The 20728-nt window shown below is 42.5% G+C and overlaps 1 protein-coding gene across 1 annotated transcript in view; it reads right to left on the bottom strand.

Annotated features, from left to right (window-relative positions):
- The window catches only part of LOC308301000 (E3 ubiquitin-protein ligase rnf213-alpha-like), a gene marked incomplete at its 3' end in the record, with an annotated part of 49196 nt that overhangs the window by 16325 nt on the left and 12143 nt on the right, over positions 1-20728 (bottom strand). The window contains exons 11-29 of the mRNA XM_080744896.1: positions 19926-20110; positions 19616-19771; positions 15838-19398; positions 15385-15515; positions 15204-15299; positions 14991-15112; positions 6867-6980; positions 6724-6761; positions 5085-5223; positions 4804-4939; positions 4379-4564; positions 4117-4241; positions 3844-4004; positions 2847-3050; positions 2146-2333; positions 932-1088; positions 670-761; positions 429-543; positions 50-257 (exon numbers count right to left, since the gene is read on the bottom strand). Coding sequence (XP_080601022.1) covers positions 50-257; positions 429-543; positions 670-761; positions 932-1088; positions 2146-2333; positions 2847-3050; positions 3844-4004; positions 4117-4241; positions 4379-4564; positions 4804-4939; positions 5085-5223; positions 6724-6761; positions 6867-6980; positions 14991-15112; positions 15204-15299; positions 15385-15515; positions 15838-19398; positions 19616-19771; positions 19926-20110 — 6114 coding nt within the window. The remainder of the gene's footprint in view (positions 1-49; positions 258-428; positions 544-669; positions 762-931; positions 1089-2145; positions 2334-2846; positions 3051-3843; positions 4005-4116; positions 4242-4378; positions 4565-4803; positions 4940-5084; positions 5224-6723; positions 6762-6866; positions 6981-14990; positions 15113-15203; positions 15300-15384; positions 15516-15837; positions 19399-19615; positions 19772-19925; positions 20111-20728) is intronic.

Raw genomic sequence — 20728 nt, 5'->3', positions numbered from 1 at the left:
TGATACTTCTACATGGACAAGAGGACCTCAAAAAACCCTTGCTTCTCACCAGAAGGTAAGTTAGTGATCATCTCAGAGGCCACGCTGAGGGACAAACGGATTCTGGCGATGTCTTGCAGGTGTTCGATGGACACCTCTGCAGGGGACTGGGTGATGGAGTTCAGGACGTTGTTTAAGAATGTTGTCTCTTCATGGAAGTATGCCTGCTGTTCCTCAGCTCTGGTGAATTCTTGGGGCATACTGTCCCACAGGGAGTCCTAGGGTCAGGAGGTTGTGAAAGTTTTAGTTAAGTGTGGCATTCAAGATTTGCATAGTCCCATTAGAACAGAGATTTAACACAGTTTAAAGTGATTTACAAAGTTTCTTACACAGAAGAATCCAGAAGAAACACAACATGAACATTTAGGGATTAGAGTATAAGAGTTTACCTCAAGGCAGTTGATGTACAAAGCATAGAGCTTTGATTTATCCTCCTTTTCCACAAGAATACTCTCTTCAACAGATGACAAATGCTGTTGCAAATATTCTCTGACTTCATTGAAACTAAAAAAGAGAACAATAAGGTTATATCCATAAATAAATCAAATCTATTACACTAAACCATATTATTATCTATGGATTTAGACACATTTGATTCAACAATATAGAGTCATAGTCAACTATACAAACCTGTACTTTAGAAGAAGCTTCAGAATCACAGAGCGCACCACAGGGTTCTTGTCCACACACTCGTCAAAGGGCGACAAGTCCTTGGTGTGAATCTGATGGTTTTCTGGTGTAAAACATAAAACAGCCTCTGGTTCAAAAGAACAAACTGCACAATAAGAAACTCTATATAATACTAGTTACTAGAGCATCAGTTAACATGGTAACACTACACAGAAACCTTTACAATGAATAAAACAGGCTCTACTTTGTTTGTTCACTATACAGTAGTAATACCTGTCTCAACCATAAGGTAGGATAGAAGGTGCATAATGACGCCCTCTGCTGGTGGTGTGTTGTCCTTGAAGCACACTGTGGACACCAGCTCAATGAAAAATGCATCACAGCGTCGCCTGAAGTCTGTGTTTTTACTGATAGAAGCCCTATATTGTCACACAGAACAAATGACAACAATGAACTTATTTATATCAACCATTAATGCAAAAGGATGTCTGTAATTTGTAATTGTGTTTTGCCGGAGATTTGTGCATTCCATAAAAAATAATTGTGTCCGTTAAGTGCTGGGGTTTCGGTTCTCACTCAGTCACTCAAAATAGTTTCTGATTAATTTGAATTAACCTATTGTTTATTAGGATACTATATAATATTATTAGTAATCAATCATTCTTAAAATAAATCAGACCTTATCTCTTCAGAAACTTCTGGATCAAATGTATCCGGAATGTCCTGCCTGCACAGGGGGCAGGACTTTTGTTGAGCCTGGCCCTGAAGCCATCCTTCAATGCACTGCAGGCAGAAGATGTGATGGCAAGGAAGCTCCACTGGTTCATGTGGTTCTTTCAGGCAAACCCGGCATTGTAGACCAAACCTTCAGCAAAATGGAAGAAAATTGCATCAAACTGGAATGAAGAGGGACACACTACGACAACTATGAAAATAAATGTTCTTACTTGCAAAGATGTTCACACGCCCCTTTTTTGCTCAACTGCAAGACTTCAATCACAGCCCGAAAAGCTTTCTCAGATTTTACATCTGCGTTTCCAGCAAGTGCCTTATACAAAGAGAAACAAAACTATTGTTCATATGTGTTTTTGAGGTGAGGTACACATAAGCTGTAATGGTTGGATTAGTGCCACCATTATAATTATTAGTTTCATTATTATTACAATTGTTTTTACAGCTGACTAACAATATATATATATCCCTGTATTAACAAAGACATGCTGTATAGAAATAATATTCATACTTGGAAGCAACAGTAAAGCGGAGACACTCACCCTGCCTAATGTGTGAATGTGATGAAGGACCACAGTCTTCAGTTCGTCCTCAGAGTCAACTCCCAGCAACATGTGCTCCACAAACAAGCAAAGGGTGTAGATACGATTCCAGCCATTACTGCAAGATAGTATCACAATCACTTTGATAACAAAATGTATTTTCATTATAATGTATAGTTGTCATCTAAAAATAAGCATTTACCAAATGTCTTGGAGTCTGTGTTTGCATCTCTCTCCATATCTATTCTCAGTCTGCTGAGAACAAAGTAGTTCTATGGAGCATTGAATCCTCTTGACGTGCTGCAGCCAATCCTGGCACTGATTTTCAGAATGGAAGTGAGGTGGCTCCAGGAATTCAATACAAGCCAGTGCTGCATGCACGTCCTGAACCTTGAAGACAGTTGAACAAGCTGTGGGTTTAGTTTACTTGCAGCATGTGTGCTTGTGTGCATCACTGGGCAGTCATGTGAACTGGTTAGTTACATCAGACAAACATTGCTCTCCAAACTGTATATTTTGTGAAGTGGACTAATGTAAAGAGATTCTTAGCTTTTGTACCATGTCCAATGCCTATTTTAATATTACTCCAAATATTGAGAGTAGCATGTGTAGGAATTGGACCAGTTATTAATCCAATGCTATTCACATTAACAATTATATACAGTATGCTCTTTATTTCCTTCGTAAGGATTTTTATTTTTTTTTGTTCCAAGGTTAGAATGATATTGTCTTTAAGGCGAAAGGATTGACCAAAAAACAGCTATGAGTACAGTTGACAGACTAATTAGCATTTATGCTAAAACATCAAATCAAATCTCTGCCCTGAATAAAAACATTATAATCAGCATTCAAGTTATCCTTACAAAGAGATTAAAACTGATTATTAAGGTGTTATGATTTTACCATCTCTGGGAAGTTCCTACTGTGCTGGTTCCTCGATAAATGGGAAATAACTTGAGGCTGGAGGGCAATCATCCTGGACAGGTTCTGTAGTCGGCTGTGGCAGAAATGGTAGGCTATGTGGATCAGAGGAAAAGAAGGGATTCCTTCGCCGTTTCTTCGTCTCTGTAGCTCATTTACACTGCAGGTCATGGCTTCACACACAAGCTGTAGAGAACATGCAAAGAAGTAATTAGATGTACATTTAGCAAAGCTTTGATCTTTGCTAAATGTTTGCTAAATCAAATCTTTGATTTATTATTATGAGTATTGATAAGAATGTTGTTAATAGCTCTGTTTGGGGTCTTCCCCTCACTAACATCACTCTCCAAATTGGAGAAGGATGTTTTGGCCTTCGTTACTCTGTTGGCCAGGAGACTAATTCTAACTAGCTGGAAATCCCCTACCCCTCCCTCATACACTCACTGGTTGAGAGACACTTTGCACTGTCTCAAATTGGAGAAAATTAGACTCGCACTAAATGGCTCCACCAAGAAATTTGGGAAGGTATGGGGTCCTTTCCTTCATTTTGTTCTAAATCTGAATCCATCTCTGATTGAGGATATACTATGAGGATGCATGAGGTCCATTGGAGTTTGGATATGATGGGTTTGCTGTGTCGGGTGCGTTGTCCTGCTATGCGGATTATATGTATTTCATAGATATGGATATGTTTTTTTTTCTTTTTTGGTTATAGTCTTGCCTGTTTGTGCTCACTTGTCTGTAATGACCTATTTTCATATCCTATATATCTTTTATTGTTGTTTTGGGTGAAAACTGCAATCCTTGTACCACTGTTGTATATTTGATGTTTGTACTTTACAAAAGAAGCTGCTACTCTTATTATTGTACCACTTCATTGCCTTAAATGCTTCATTTGAAAATCAAATAAACAAAGTAAAAAAAAAAAATTTTGTTAATAAAAAAAAACAGATTTGCAGTAGGAATTGAGGGAAATTACCCGTAATTCTTCGTCTGTTGTTACATTCATTGTCATCGAGATAAAATCCTGCAGATACCGTTGAAAGAATTCTTTCTTCATTTTTTCATTCAGGTTTTGGGCCAAATACTGACCAAGTGGTAAATTCCCAAAGAATCCTTCAAATTGACGTGGGTTGGGATCTAAAAAAAAGGAAGAAAAAAACAAAAGTATGCTTTAACAGTGCAACAGGACTAAGACTACAGCGTTCATAAAACAGAGTTTCAGACAAGAACGACATAACAAGCTAATTACTTTCATGTCGGAGAGTTTGCATCATGAGTTCCTCCAGGAAATCTTTGATCCACCAGCTGAAGGGCAGAGCACAGCACATGGTCCTCCCAGTAGTGACATGGCTCTGCACTATGAAGACCTTAGATCTGTGAATCAGGCAGATACTTAGAAAGAGGATTATATGCTTGATATCCCAGACATACAATGTCAACATGTTGGATTTGATTCTGCAAGCAGATGGGGTGAGTCTTTATAGTATTTATCTACATCAGGTTTTACTCACTGGCTGTCCGTCTTCACAGAAGGCACATCAAGCATGTCTTTGTTGGCAAAAATCTCAAGCCACAATTTCCTGATGTCATCTCCACTGTCCATCAGGAGGTCCAAATTGCAGTCACGGTCGATGACTGAGACCACGTTAGCTAGGAGAGGTGTGACGACAGCTTGGATTTTCCTCCACAGAGTGTGTCTGTAAGAAACATTGAAGCATAATGTAGCATTTATAAAGACACTTGATTTATTATTTTGAGTGTTGATAAGAGTGTTGTTGTAACTCCTGGACATTATAGCTCCATGGACATTTTATGACAATATGTGATCATTTCTCATTTATGCATTTCCTCACAATTCAAAACGAGCTAAGATAGTTTTCTGTTCATCTAATAAAATTATGTCTGGGACATAAAATAGTAGAGTAGTGGTGCCTACGTGAATGTCCCTCCTTCTTGCAGAGCATTGATGTTTGATGCTTCTCTGAGAACCCAGTTTCTTTGGAGGTAGACCTCTGCCTCATGTTGCTCCAACAGTGAGTGTAGACGTCTCCTCACAATGCTGAAAAACGTAGCTTAAAATAGAAAAAGTACAATATTTTCTTAATTGAATCCACAAAACAATCAGCAATGAAACCCATATACTGTAACTATGAAAACTATAAGGACCGTTAAGGAATGTTATCCTTAATTTATAATAAAGAAAATAATTCAACGTACTGTCTTCCAGAAGTGTGAGTAGGTTCTGAACTCTTCTGGTGCTTAGAGTTCCATTGTCGTCCACATCTCTGAGCATGCTCACTGCACTCTGCACACAACTCCTCACCAGGTCTGCTGTGTCAAACTCTTCGGACAAAACCTGAAAAGCACACATTCTTACTCATGGCACGAATAGACAATCAATCAATCAGTTTCCCAGATTATTAGTTAACTATCAGGATTATTATGGCTTTTTTCACTTGAATTTAAGAGGATTATGCAAGAGTTTTCTCACATTTGTATTAACTCTATATAATACATTAGTGTGAACAGTGGTTAAGTAACTATATATACACAAAATGATCTAATTATACATAGGGATTACGAGCCACACCCACTTGCACGCCCATTCAGACCCACTGCAAGTCATAGGTAGACGTTGCTCGGTTGTCGCCCGCCCTTCATTGACTTAGCCATTGCCATGGTGACAAGTTAGTCTGTGGAGCCGCGCAGCCGTCGTGGCTATGGGACCATATCGCCGCGGACCACAGCAACGTTATAGCCTATGGAGCTGTGCAGCTGTCGCGGCTATGGGACCATATGGGCGGAGACCACTACCCACTTGCATTCTCTTGCATTATCTGTGAGTGTGCTTGTGCAATTCTCTTCTCTCACATGCTCTATGCACTTATAATGCAGGACATTCCAGCATTCTCCTCCACTGTGTGCAGTTCGAACCGCCGTGTTGTGAGTGTCTGTATCTGTGTGTCTCTGTCTGCCAGCAATCCCTGCTTGCTGCGTGTGTTTTTGCTACATCTCTGTTTGGAAAAGCACGAGTGTGTGTATTAGTGATGCACGGATCAGGGTTTTTTATGGACCGCGCATTATCTGACCCAACCACCGCATCAATTTTCACAGCCCGCCCTGCCCCGCAACCCGCCTCATTAAATAGACGTCAAATACATCTTTGAATGTGGATTTATTCCATCCATCACGGAAAGGCAGCCAATCCCAACCGTGCGAAAACAGAATGGCATCATTGAGGGGAAACTTTCAGTGCTGATGAGCACATTGCATTACAGTGCAGTGCAACTGAGCCACATAAAATATCTTTCGAACATTTAAAAGCAATGAACCGTTAACTACACTACATGACAGCATGACAAGATGCTTGTTATAATTGACAACACTCCTGTATAGGTCTATACACATGGAGCACAACGCTAATGTATCAAAGAGAGAAATGTTTAAGTGCACCGTCAACTTTTTATCAGAGCTCTATGATGACGCCTCTCATCCACAACAGCAGCCAAACCAGCAGAAGGTAATTAAACAGTCCACTCACCTATTGCTGCAGTTTAACACACTTTCAAATGGTGTACATTGTTTAAGTCACAGGAGCATGGTTTTCATATCATAAATATGAACTTTAGATTAGTCAAAAGCTTGTGTATAATCCACGTGATTTGTTTACGTCTAATACAGTAGGCTGCAGCAAGTAGCCAATAACAAGCTGAAGCATTTCCTCTTAAAACGGTGGATTTCAAATTAAGACCCTCCCGTAATATGATTAAGTCTACTTACAATGGACTAAATTATATCACCATCACCATTTAAATGTGATTTTAGGACCAGACGGCAGGAACTGGAATATACTTACACAGGCCTCTCCGTCTGGTGGCTCATTTGTCTCCATGGCTTGGAAAAAGAAATAGAAGTAGAATGTATAATTAACATGTGAAAACAGTAATGTATTGCAAGTATTTTAGAAAGAAAAAATATATAATATATTACAAAAGCTACCCTCAGGTGGATCTTCAAACAGTTGGCTGATGCATAGATTCTTCAAGGAATGGACATCTGATATAAACTCTTTTGACCTTCTGAGATCATCGATGTGAACTGACTTCCAAGGACCTGAATGAGAGTAGAAAGATAGGTTAACTAGAAGCAGTGCTCTTCCGAGCACAGGTCTCCACCAGGTGGGGTATTTTTGTTGTGAGTGTGCAAAACTGTGCATTGGGTGGTTTTGAATAAGGTGCTTTTGAATGAGTGGGGTCAAATGCAATCCAATGGCAAATAATAGAAAATAGGTGGACTGTATTTAGGTAAGGTGAGGTCGCTGGTAATAGTATCTCAGTTGAATCTGGTAGAATAAAGTCTAGTTAACCGGAAAGCCCATGGCCAGCACCATTGAAACCCTATAATTACTGTATAAAGGTACTGTAGGCTCTGTTGATACACTAAGTTCTATAATGCATCTATTCAATATTCTTCTATGAATCTCTGTATCTGTATAAATGTACTGTAGGCTCTGTTGCTACACTAAGTTCTATAATGCATCTATTCAATATTCTTCTATGAATCTCTGTATCTGAATCTATCTCTAGATATCTCTGTAGATCTGTATGCTTCTATATTTCTTCGGCATATAGCTAATTTATAACTAAATATGACGTCATGCCATGACGTGACGTGACGTGTCATGCTCGTTTCCTCGACAACACGCACGCACTATTCTAGGCTATGTACTGTAGTGTGTTCTATCCATCTGACATTCATCCTCTTTGGCAAACTATGGCCTACAAAGTACAAACAAAGTTTTAACTGATCGGTGGAAACAACAATTCAGCCTGTTATAGCGCCACCATGAGGCTGTTTTCAAAAATTTGAAGTGGCATTTCTTCCTCGGCCTTGTGGAAACGTGTGTGCACGATTTCATTATAATTGCACAGTGCGTTTGTAATTTGAGACATTTTATTAAAACCAGCCCGATCCTATAAACTTTGGAAGACAATCATGCCAATGAAGATGGAATATGGAAAATCAGATGGATCGGACTTGATCACATGACTATAGAGATACTGTGTACCGATTTGCATGATTTTTGGATAAAATCTCAAGGAATAATAGGAAAAATTGTGTTTTACATAAGTCGGCCTCCTGGTGGCGCTATAAAAGGCTGATGTGAAAAATGCAGGGAAAGGGTTTTTCCTTGGCCTCTAGGGAATGCGCTTACAAAGTTTGAAACTGATCGATGGAGTTATAGGTAAAACCACAAATCGGCCTGTTATAGCGCCACCATGAGGCTGCTTTCAAAGATTTTAAGTGGCATTTCTTCTTCGACCTAGTGGGAACGTGTGTGCGCGATTTCATGATAATTGCACTTTGCGTTTGGGATTTGAGGCATTTTGTTCCAAACGGCTCAATCCTACAAACTTTGGAAGCCAATCTTAGCCAATCAGGATGGAATATGAAAAATCGGACAGATCCGTGTCGATCACATGACTGTCGAGATACTGCCTACCGATTTGTAGGATTTTTGGACAAAATCTGTAAGAGTAGTGCACAGAAATGTGTCTTGCGAACATCGGCCACTAGGTGGCGCTAGAAAAAGCCCATTTGAAAAATTTAGGGCAGAGGTTCTAGATTGGCATCCAGGGAATGTGTGTGCTCACTTTGGCAGCGACCGGGCCAACGGCGACTGAGATTAGCTGCACACAAACTGCGAGGACACACACACACACACGGACGGACACACGGACACACGGACGGACGGACGCACGGACGGACGGACGGAGGGGAAAACATACTGTTACGATATTGAAGGTGGTATTATATGTTATGCGCGGATAGGTTTCTCTCCTCTCTGTGGCTGCGTGGGTCTGTGTGTGCGTGTGTGGTAGAGTGCGTATATGAGAGCGTGGAGCCTGATTGGATGATCATAGGAGGGGAGTTCCAGTCGCAGCCAGTCCGGATTGGTGTCCAGAGGACAACGCCATCTTTAAAAGGCTGTCAGTGAGCCGGCGTCAGCGAACCCGTGCCTTCCTGACTCCCAACCCGTCTGTCTGCCTGTTCGCTGTTGTAGTAGCCATTTGTGCATGTGAAGCCGGAACAGATAGTCGTATGTGAGCTCGAACAAACACTTGATTCCACAATAGCGATTACCGCTGTTTAACACCTCTCGATCTATTATTCTCAGCTAAAGGGGAGAGGGCTGGGTTTTTCTGTTGCTTTATTTCGGTTCTTATTATATACTTTGTTTTTCAGTTAAGGAGGGGAAGTATATTGTCTTTTGTTTATTCTGGATAGGTAAGCTATTTTTCTGTTCTAGTTTTAGTTTTGTTGTACCCTGTCCTCCACCCCGGAGGTCTGTCAATCCGAGAAAATGTAATAAAAACACTTCAAAAGTCGAAAGTAAACTGGTTCTTGGGAGTTGGGAAGGTCGGTGTTTCCACACCATATTATGTGGTGCTCTGGTTTCCCCTAAGCCGGAGCGTTACATGGGGGCTCGTCTAAACTTTAATTTTTCGGGTAAGTGCATTTTTTTTATACTCTTCTTGTGTTTGATTGGCAGTTTTGAGGAGGGTAGGATGAGCGACGAGGAGTTGATCCCACCAGGGGAGGAGGAGGTGGATGAGAGTGATAAGGGTCCACCACTGGGAAATTTGTGGGAGGAAGTTGCTAAGGGTCCATCAGGGGAGAAGCTAGATCGCTGTACAAAAGACAATTTGTTATTACTGGCAAACTTCTTTGGTGTTGATGTGCCTCTTAACGCAAATAAAGATGAACTGAAACGGCTACTAAGTGGGAAGTTGGAGAGGGGTGCGATGTTTCCTGGGGCTGGGGGGGCCAGCGTGGGGGATAGGGAGACACACGGGGACGCGGAGGCGTCACACGCTGTCATACCGCCCCTCACGGCTCATGCCGACATTGCCTCAACGAGTCTAAAAATAACCAGTGGTACAGAGGAACTCCGTTTAATGTTGTGTCTCAGAGAGGCGGAGGGTCGCAACAAAGAATTGGAGTGTCGCAACAAAGAATTGGATGTGGAGTTGGCAAAAATAAAGTTGAGAACGTTGGAAGTTGAGCGGTCATCACCTGGTATTCCCAGTGAGGCACGATCCCAATCTACTTCCAGTGGGTTTGATGTTGGGAGGCACATTGCACTAGTTCCACCTTTTAGGGAAAATGAGGTGGACTCGTACTTTAATACATTTGAGCGCATTGCCTCTGCATTAAAGTGGCCAAAAGAAATGTGGGCATTGTTAATACAGTGCAAATTGGTGGGGAGAGCGCAGGAGGTATGCGCTAGTTTGCCAGTTGAGGAGGGATTGAAATATGAAGTGGTAAAGGCTACTGTGTTAAAGGCATATGAATTAGTTCCAGAAGCCTACAGACAGAGATTTAGGGGAAAAGAAAAAACTGCCCATCAGACATATGTTGAGTATGCGCGCGAGAAGGAGGTCTTATTTGACAAATGGTGCCAGGCAAGTAAAATAAAGAACATGGAGGAATTACGGCAATTAGTGCTACTTGAAGAGTTCAAAAGGCGCTTGCCTGAAAATATTGGTATTTATTTGAACGAACAAAAGGTCACTACAGTATCTGCAGCGGCTGTGTTAGCTGACGAGTTCGTTTTAACGCACAAGACGGCGTTTTCTGCAGCCGCGGGCCGGGCTAATAACCCTGCCCGACAGCCCTCAGAAAATAGACCCCGGCCACTGAATAGTGCGGGGCGCGCTAATATTATTCCAGGGGAGACCCGGGAATGTTTCTACTGTCACGAATTCGGGCACCTCATTGCTTTATGTCCTAGAAGGAGAGAACAAACTCAGTTAAGAGAGGATAATAGGCCATCTACTATTGGGTTAATCCGTACACAGCCTGGTATCACTCCGCCTGAGGATGAACAAATAGTGGATGGAGAGTTTGAACCTTTTATGTCCTCCGGGTTTGTTTCTCTCCCCGGTGGGGATGGTGTCCAAATTCCCATAACTATTTTGCGTGACACCGGAGCGAAACAGTCTGTCATTTTAGACAGTGTGTTACCTTTTTCTGGAAAAACGTACTGTGGTTTTGACGCGTTGGTGTGGGGAATAGAGATGAGCGTTTTTCGAATCCCCATACACAGCGTATATCTGACGTGCGCTCTTTTCTCTGGGCCAGCTAAGGTTGGCGTGCGGTCCGATTTGCCTGTGCCCGGAGTAACGTTGATTTTGGGAAATGATTTGGCGGGTGGAAGGGTTTTTTCTCCGCTCGAGGTCGGTGGAGACAATTTGTCCGCTCCGTGCGTTTTTGCCCCAGTGGTGTGTGAGCCGTCAACGGTGTTCCCTGTGTGCGCAATTACGCGCGCACAGTCAAAAAAAAATGGTGAGGCGGTGGACCTCACAAAAACATTTATGGGTTCTTTAGATGATGTGTCAGGCACTCAGCACTCAGGCACGACTGTCAATTTGTTGCCTAGTGATGCTGAGCTGAATTTATCAGTGGATAAACCCCAGTTCATTCAAGCACAACAATCTGATGATACGTTGAGTACATGTTTTGCTAGTGTCGGGGCACCAAAAGAAATCCCCCATCCTGTTATCTATTTATTAGATGATGGTGTTCTTGTTCGTAAGTGGTCTAAAAATGATTATGACTCGGTATATCAGGTGGTTGTGCCAGAGCCTTTTCGTCCCCAGGTTCTGAGCTTAGCTCATGATCATGTTTTTTCTGGGCATTTGGGAATTAGAAAAACGTATGATAGAATTCTACGGTGTTTTTTTTGGCCTGGGTTAAAAAGTGACGTAGTGAAATACTGTCGTTCATGTCACATATGTCAGGTGGTAGGCAAACCCAACCAGGTTATTCCACCAGCTCCATTGCAACCCATTCCAGTGATTGGGGAACCATTTGAACATGTAATTATTGACTGCGTTGGTCCATTACCAAAGACGAAATCTGGCAATGAGTATATTTTTACTATTATGTGTGCCGCAACTCGTTTCCCTGAGGCAATTCCGCTGCGTAATATCAAAGCACGGACTATTGTAAAAGCTCTAATAAAATTCTTTTCCACATTTGGTCTGCCGAAGGTGACTCAGAGTGACCTTGGGACGAATTTCATGTCTAAAATATTTGCTCAGGTGATGGAGGAGTTGGCTGTCACACATAAGACTTCAAGCGCTTTTCATGCAGAGTCCCAAGGTGCTATTGAACGTTTCCATCAGACATTAAAATGTATTTTGCGAAAATATTGTCTGGAACACGAGCGAGACTGGGATGAGGGGTTGCCTTTGTTACTGTTTGCAGTTAGGGAAACCACACAGGAGTCCCTGGGGTTTAGCCCGGCCGATTTGGTTTTTGGCCACACGGTGCGTGGCCCACTACGGTTATTACAGGAGAAATGGTGTGCAGATAAACCTAGCCCCAGTCATAACATTTTGGACTATGTTAGTGATTTTAAAGGGCGACTTCACCAGGCGTGTGAGACAGCCCGCAAGAACCTAGCGGGGGCCCAGAAAAAAATGAAGATAAATTATGACATTAAAACAGTGGCCAGGACATTTCAAGTGGGTGAACAGGTACTAGTGTTGTTACCTATGCCGGGCTCTTGCCTGCAGGCTAAATTTTCCGGTCCTTATTTGGTGGAGCGTAAAATAAGTGATAATAACTATGTAATTAGCACTCCTGATCGAAGGAAGAAATTCCGGTTGTGTCATATCAATATGATAAAAAAGTACGTTACACGGGATGGGGATAGTGTTCAGTCCACATCTGTGGTGACGCCGGTGGTCAGTGTTAATGTGGCGCCTGCTCCATATAGTCCTGAGGTGGATGGACTGTATGTGGGCAGTGCGCCGGTGCCATGCGCCAGATTACAGAATTCAGAGATTCTTAGGAATTTAGACAGCCACTTGTCTACGTTGTCAGAGACGGCTCGTAGTGATATTAGTGAGCTAATTTATAGTCATTTAGAACTGTTTGGGGATCACCCCACACAGACTACCGTGCTTCATCACGATGTGGATGTGGGAGAGCAAAGACCAATAAAACAACATGCCTATCGGGTCAATCCGACAAAAAGAAATTTAATGCAGAACGAGGTAGAATATCTGCTGGAGCGTGGATATGCGGTGCCTAGTTCTAGTTCATGGAGTTCACCGTGTTTATTAGTGCCCAAACCTGATAATACCGTTCGTTTTTGTACTGATTACAGGAAAATAAATGCTGTGACAAAACCAGATTCATTTCCACTGCCTCGTATGGAGGATTGTGTGGATCGTGTAGGGTCTGCACAATATGTCACGAAACTTGATCTTTTGAAGGGTTATTGGCAAGTGCCATTAACACCCCGTGCGTCGGAGATTTCAGCTTTTGTCACCCCCGATAATTTTTTGCAATATACAGTTATGCCCTTTGGGCTGAGAAACGCTCCAGCTACGTTTCAAAGATTAATGAATAAAACTTTGGCAGGTATTAAAAATTGCGACGCTTATTTGGATGACGTGGTGGCATATTCATCCACTTGGGAGGAACATGTCCAAACCCTTTATGAAATATTTGGTCGGCTGCGGGAGGCTAATCTCACTGTTAATTTGGCAAAATGTGAATTTGGGAAGGCGACCGTAACCTATTTGGGCAAGGAGGTAGGTCAGGGCTATGTGCGCACTATTGCATCGAAGGTGCAGGCGATCATGGATGTCCCTATTCCCCAGAATAAACGCGATCTTCGCCGGTATTTGGGGATGACGGGGTATTATCGTGGGTTTTGTCGAAATTTTGCTGAGGTAGTTGCACCGTTGACGAGCTTAGTGAGCCCAAAGATTCCGTTTATCTGGTCCCCTTATTGTCAAGTGGCATTTGAGTCTGCTAAGGCCCTTCTGTGCAGCGCGCCTGTCCTTGCAGCCCCAGATTTTTCACGGGAATTTAAATTGGAGGTTGACGCGAGTGCCCTGGGGGCAGGGGCAGTATTGGTGCAGGAAGGTGCCGATGGTATTGATCACCCAATTTGTTATTTTTCAAAGAAATTCATGAGACATCAGGTGAATTACAGCACTATTGAAAAAGAGTTGCTTGCCTTGTTGCTTGCGTTGCAACATTTTGAAGTCTATGTGGGGTCGAGTCCAATGCCTATCAGGGTGTATACGGATCATAACCCGTTAATATTTTTGGCCCAAATGCGCAACAACAACCAACGCTTAATGCGGTGGTCCTTGTTGCTGCAGGATTTTGTTTTAGATATTCAGCATAAGAAAGGGAGGGACAATATTATGGCAGATGCTTTGTCTCGCGCTCATTAGGAGGGCGTCCGGGAATCAAACATTTTTTTGGGGGAAAATGTTTGATTTTTCGGGAAGGGAGGTGTTACGATATTGAAGGTGGTATTATATGTTATGCGCGGATAGGTTTCTCTCCTCTCTGTGGCTGCGTGGGTCTGTGTGTGCGTGTGTGGTAGAGTGCGTATATGAGAGCGTGGAGCCTGATTGGATGATCATAGGAGGGGAGTTCCAGTCGCAGCCAGTCCGGATTGGTGTCCAGAGGACAACGCCATCTTTAAAAGGCTGTCAGTGAGCCGGCGTCAGCGAACCCGTGCCTTCCTGACTCCCAACCCGTCTGTCTGCCTGTTCGCTGTTGTAGTAGCCATTTGTGCATGTGAAGCCGGAACAGATAGTCGTATGTGAGCTCGAACAAACACTTGATTCCACAATAGCGATTACCGCTGTTTAACACCTCTCGATCTATTATTCTCAGCTAAAGGGGAGAGGGCTGGGTTTTTCTGTTGCTTTATTTCGGTTCTTATTATATACTTTGTTTTTCAGTTAAGGAGGGGAAGTATATTGTCTTTTGTTTATTCTGGATAGGTAAGCTATTTTTCTGTTCTAGTTTTAGTTTTGTTGTACCCTGTCCTCCACCCCGGAGGTCTGTCAATCCGAGAAAATGTAATAAAAACACTTCAAAAGTCGAAAGTAAACTGGTTCTTGGGAGTTGGGAAGGTCGGTGTTTCCACACCATATTATGTGGTGCTCTGGTTTCCCCTAAGCCGGAGCGTTACAATACTCTCCCCTCAGCCTTCGGCTGGTGGAGACAATAAAAGTATTGGGTTTACTTTAATGTGCTTTGTATACACTATGTTTACCATAGACTGACAATGTTCCTTACCGCCTTGAAAACCAACATAGGAGGAACCCCCCTCAATACGAGGAAGCTTGGTGACAAAGTACAGAAACATCCTGCAGCCGTCAGAAGTCTCTCTCTTGTTTATTTCATTGATGCACGAGTACCTATAACCCAAACATCAAATGCAATATTTTACTTTAAATCACTACCTGGCCTTCAGTCTGACAGTTATGAACACCTGCCTATATGACTTACTTGGCTGAAGAAAGAATGTTCATAGAGTGGGACTCCTCATCATAATCTGTTTGGATGATGAGCACTTTGTCTCCTTGCGATGAGCCAAGAAACTCCCTAGTACAAAGACAGACATAATATTTTATTACACTATTGTAACAAAATAATTTCAAATCTTGATGGAGCAACTGTATGTACACACCTGATTTCCTTGAGGAAGGATACCTCTGTGTCAAACTGATGAAGAAACAGCAGCTTGCAGTCGTCAACCTTTGTCATATCTTTGAGTTGTTCTGCATCTGTTGCAGTCAGTAGCCTTGAAAATGTTGTAACCTTCAAAACAACAGAAAGGTTTAAATAAACACAAAATGCAACAACCAAATTTATAAAACTTGGATATTATTGATGATACAGGCCTGTTAATTTAGAGATTAGTTAATGATGTACATGAGGTAGGCTACTTGGTGCGATCTTGCAAACATGGTAAACGAAGGTGAGAATGTAAGGAGAATGTTTGAACAGGAAATACAAAGGTTAACATTCCAATCTTTGGTTGGCACTACCCCTAGAGGGCACTGTGTCCTTTATAACTAATGGTAAACGCCCTAAACATTTGATGATAGGCCTCAATTGATATCTTAGTGAAGATAATTACCTCTGTAAAACAAACGGGGCACTGCTCCTCTTGCTGTGTGTGCATGGAAATGAAGTCGCTTAGTGATCTGTGCATTCCTCCTTTGTAGTATTGTTGTACCAAGCTTTCCCTTTCCTCGACAGACAAATTGGAGTGATCCAGTCGAACGATTGAGTCTGGAGTTGCACAGTTCAGCAAAATGTGCTTGGCTTCGTCAAGGATGCTCTGGACAGAATCTGCCTCATCCTTGAGTTTCTCTGATACTTGCAGGACCACAGAGGAGCATGTGTCTGAGTGGAAGCCGATGAAGACGTCACTTTCCACATATTGTTTTGTCATGGAGTGGAGACTGTTTGGGGAGACAAAGTCTTTGACCCAGTTCTGTAGTTGTGTGACAGCATCCTTCTGTTCATCCCTGAGGACATTGTTGATATCAAGGTAGTGTTTCTCCAACCTGTTGATCAGTGGGATAGGAAACTGTTTGTAGACCACCTCTTTCTCTTCAATGACGATCAGACGGAAGTTTTTGTGAACACGGCACTTCACGCGATGGGTTCCTAATCCAAGATCTACATAGTTTTGACCCCCGAGAGTCACATAGTACTGGTTCAGTGCATCGTAGAGGCTTTCATACAGGTTCTGGAGGTTCAGAAGCACAACAGTCTGTCCTGTCTCCATACACATCTTGACACGGTTGATATTCCTGCAAATCTGTGTGTACTCTTGGTCTTTGGGGAAACTTGACCCAAAGATTATCTCTGGATGGTTTTGGTCCGAAAAGAACAGCTGTTGTAGAATCTGGAGAGCTGCATAGTTCTTGGTGAGGATTAGAAGGTAGCGACCTTCTTCTGCTTGGCAAATGGGAGAGATACTTTGCTTTACCAGCTCAATAGTGTTGATGTAGTCATCAGTAAAATCATCTTTCAGTGCACTGCTGAATATGCTCTTGACATCCACATCATCTTTTCCACTGAAGTTTCTGAAGACTGCTTCAGTTATTTGCTTTGCAGAAGGGCTCTGCTTAGCAGCTTTGGTCATGGAAAATATCATCTTTACGAGGCTGTAGTAATCACGCAAGCCAAAGAAACCGTCTTTGCATATTTCCATATAGGCATCTGCAAAGGGCTCGAAGAGGTGTTTAACCTTCTCACGTATTGTGACATCAGATGAGCATATCCCGGCTGCACTTTTTTTGAGCTCTCCCTTGTTTGGATCACCACGGGACACAAAGATTCCTCGATTCATCTTAGCAGGATCCAATGCCCAATTTGAAATGCCAATGAAACCAACTCTTTTGTGAGGTAGAGGCTCATCGTCAATACAGCCTTCTTCTAGCAGTGGATGTAGGGTTTTCAATGGCATTTTAGGGGAATCCTCAGCCAATCCAATCTCATCTAGTACAACTACTGAGATGTATTCATCCAAGTTTTTGCTTTCTTGGAAACGGGCACACTGTCTGAAGGTGCCAATGATGCCTTCAGGAGTTGAGTGAGGGCTGCACTGGAAAGACACCAGATGAATCTGCTTGAGCTTCTTGTAAAGTTCAGAATGTGATGCCTGGCCCTGCATCGCATCTGCAACAAGGGTTTTGGACAGAGATTTGGAGCTCCCAGGTTTACCGACAATAAACAGGGGAATTCTTAGCTCAATGCAAATCACCATCATGAACACATTCTCTTTCAAAGCCTCATTTCTTGCGATTGTCTCACCCATTGGAATGCCACTAAGGAGAAGGTCCTGCATGAGTAGAATTTCTGCTTTGATTCTCCTGGCATTGAACTCACCACGGAGGATTAGGCTGATTTTGTTCTGATAATCCTCTTTGGTCTCCAAGCAGGACTGATAGCAGACCCCGATGGCCATCAACAGTGCCCAAATCACTTTGTCACTGGCAGGTAAATTAAGCTTTTCATTCCGGTTCCTCTGCTTCTGGAGGTGTTCAATCAGTTTCTTATTGAACATTGAGTGATTTTTGAGGAACCATGCGAACACTTGCATGCAACGTTCTACATCCCTGAGACTGACAAAGCTACATTCATCTTTCCTCTCTCTCATGAACCTCTGTGATTCTGACAATACCTCAGTTATCTTCTTGACGTACTTCTTGTCGACTGAGTTGGTATCTACCTGTCTTTGCACAATTTGCTCAATGTACATACGCTCTGTCTGGTCATTGAGCTGGCCAAAGTCCCAAACCAGAGGAATCATGCTTGGAGGTAACACATGGACACGATAGACCAACTGGCGGAGAGGGATGGATCCCAGCCTGTCTTCAGTCTCCTCAGCCCGGACTCTGTAGCCTAATCCAGAATCCTCCAGCCTTTTGATCATCTTGTCTGTGTGCTTCCTATAAGGATTACATGCAGCAATTATCTGTAGCCCTGTTTCAGAGTCAAGTCGTTGTCCCTGCACAGTGTTGTCACAAAGGATTTCCTTGATGCTGCTGATGGCTTCAGTGGTGTTTGCCTCATCAAAGAACAAAACAGAATCAAACCCATGTTTCTCTTTATTGGTCACTGCGAGGGTTTCTGCTTCCTGCACTTTGGTGTAAATCATTTCTGATGTAGTGCCACCATGTACCTTGATGAGCTTCATGTTTTCTGTGGGTGCTCCACACCTTCTCAATTCACACAAGAACTTAATGAGCCTCGTCTTGCCACATCCTGTTTCTCCCATGATGATGACTGGAATTCCACACCTGAATCTCATGTGGATGGCCATCATTTTGAGTATGTTATCGGTGGTGAGCTCATATGTTTCATCTGGATCTGTTGCCCATTTGATGCCAAGCACATTGCACAGATACTCAATCTTTTCAGATCTTGCAAGTTGATCAAAGTCCACATTGAATGGGACCCTCTGAAGTGTGAGAGCAGTGTACAGCTGTTGACTCATTATGTTTTTCTTGATTACTTCATTTGTGGAAGGGTTGAAGGCATCGACACCGTTTTCGTCATTGACTCGCAAGTGAAACCCAATGAAAGTCATGGATGTGCGGTCACCATTGAAGAAGATATAGGGATGCGGTTCAGATTCCCACTTCTTTCTGAGGAGGAATGGAGCCAGGTCTTTTTCACTTCGTCCAGCGAGGTCTATCTGTTGCCTCCCTGGGCTTTGGTCAGCAATGCAGAGAGATGGGGTGGCAAAGTCTTTGGACATCAAGATCATGAACTCTACCACAAAGGTTTTGAAACCCTGAAGTGTGTCACCAATAAACTCAAAGTTGCAAAAGACTGAATTCTCACAGTCTTGCAACTGAACATTGAGGAACCACACAAAGTTTCTCAGCTCTGCCCACGATGGATCAATGATGCCACAGTAGAGGAAGAAGATTTGAAGGCATTCTTCATGTGTTCCCTCAACGCCATTGTACATGAAGTTGTCCAGATTTTCACGCTTGTGAAACCGTCTTAGATACTGGTATGGCCTTTGATATTCTTCACTCTGGAAACACATATCATCCATTAAAGGGTCATCAACCGGGTTTTCTCCTCTCCTCATTTCCATTGTTATAACTTCCTTTGGTGGGCGGCATAGGACCTTTGGAAAAACCTCAAAGAATTGAAAGCTTTCCATTCCAACCTAAAAAGAGATTAAGATGCATGTATAAATGAACACTGACAGGAATGTAATATACTGTAAGATTTAAAAAGGACACATTTAAATTTTCTGTAAACAAATACTTTGTCACTGTTTATTGTCTTTCTCGATCTCTTGAATAGAGATGTAGTATTGGTGGTAAAGGTAGAGGAAAGAAGCCAACAGAATGATAATACAATATTGATATAGTTGAACTTACAGGTCTGGTGTCATATCTGGGCTGTTGCTGCGTTGACTCCAGTAACTCAGTGACATACAAGTGTTTGCTGCTACATTGCCACATCAATCCATCAGAATCCATCAAGTACCGCAGAAAGAACAGCTTGTATAAAAAATCATTCAAGCCTTTCCGCACCTGGATAGAACAATTTGGACCATTAAACATTTTCAAAATGGCTTTGTAAAATGTATAAGAAAATAACTTCATAATATATTGAGGGTCCTCAGAAAACTACTGCATCATCTGTGATTCTATTAAATATCAAGAGTAGGAAAACAACGGTCCATACCGAGGATGTGACATCAAAGTGAAATAGCTTGTGATCGCTGTCTCTTGGTGTATCGTATAAATGCTCAAGCAGCTTGCGCACATCAATTTCAGGTTCAGTTAATCGAATGCATTTCTTAAATGCAGCTCCACGTTGAACACTTCCCTCCAGCTTTTCGTACAACCTTTGTACATACAGGGATTTACCTGTAACAGTTTAATGACCACGTTAAAGTTGTACTATGTAACTTTTTTTATAAAACAAATCTTAAAATTCTCCTAACTATTAAATCACAAAAGTTTTAGAAGATCCGCGCCGTGAATTTCAGCCTGTAAAGCCTTCTCTATATATGTAAACTGTGATCCTTGCCGGGGACCGGATCTCGCGCCAAAATTGCGTCATCACACTACCGGCCAATCACAGCGAGGGTTATACAACTGCCGGCCAATCACAGCGCATCTTGAAGTGGGGTCGCTATGGCTGCCATATTTGTTGTCACCCGTTTGTACCATCCCGTCTCTAGGTAATTTCGCCTACCAGGCAGGGTGAAGGAGTCCGTATCTCTGGAATTACTGAACGCACAGGAACAAGGGACCCCTCTAAAGATAGATCTCAGCGAGGTGGAGGCAGACGCGGGGGTCTGAAGGTACGAAAAACGGCCGAAAGACGCAGACGCGACCGCGGTTTGCTATAGGGCTAATGACCACTAGTTGGGCATCTTACACAGTATAGCTTTAACTTATGTAAACACATTTCAAGGCATCAAAGTAGCATTTCTATATGAATCATATGAACTGTTAAACAATCGTTTTATATAGACTGTC

This window comes from Nannobrachium achirus (assembly GCF_963921795.1).
Source record: "Nannobrachium achirus genome assembly, chromosome: 16".
Lineage (NCBI taxonomy): Eukaryota > Metazoa > Chordata > Actinopteri > Myctophiformes > Myctophidae > Nannobrachium > Nannobrachium achirus.
Note: the sequence above shows the minus strand (reverse complement) of the source record. Positions and strands in the feature narration are given on the sequence as shown.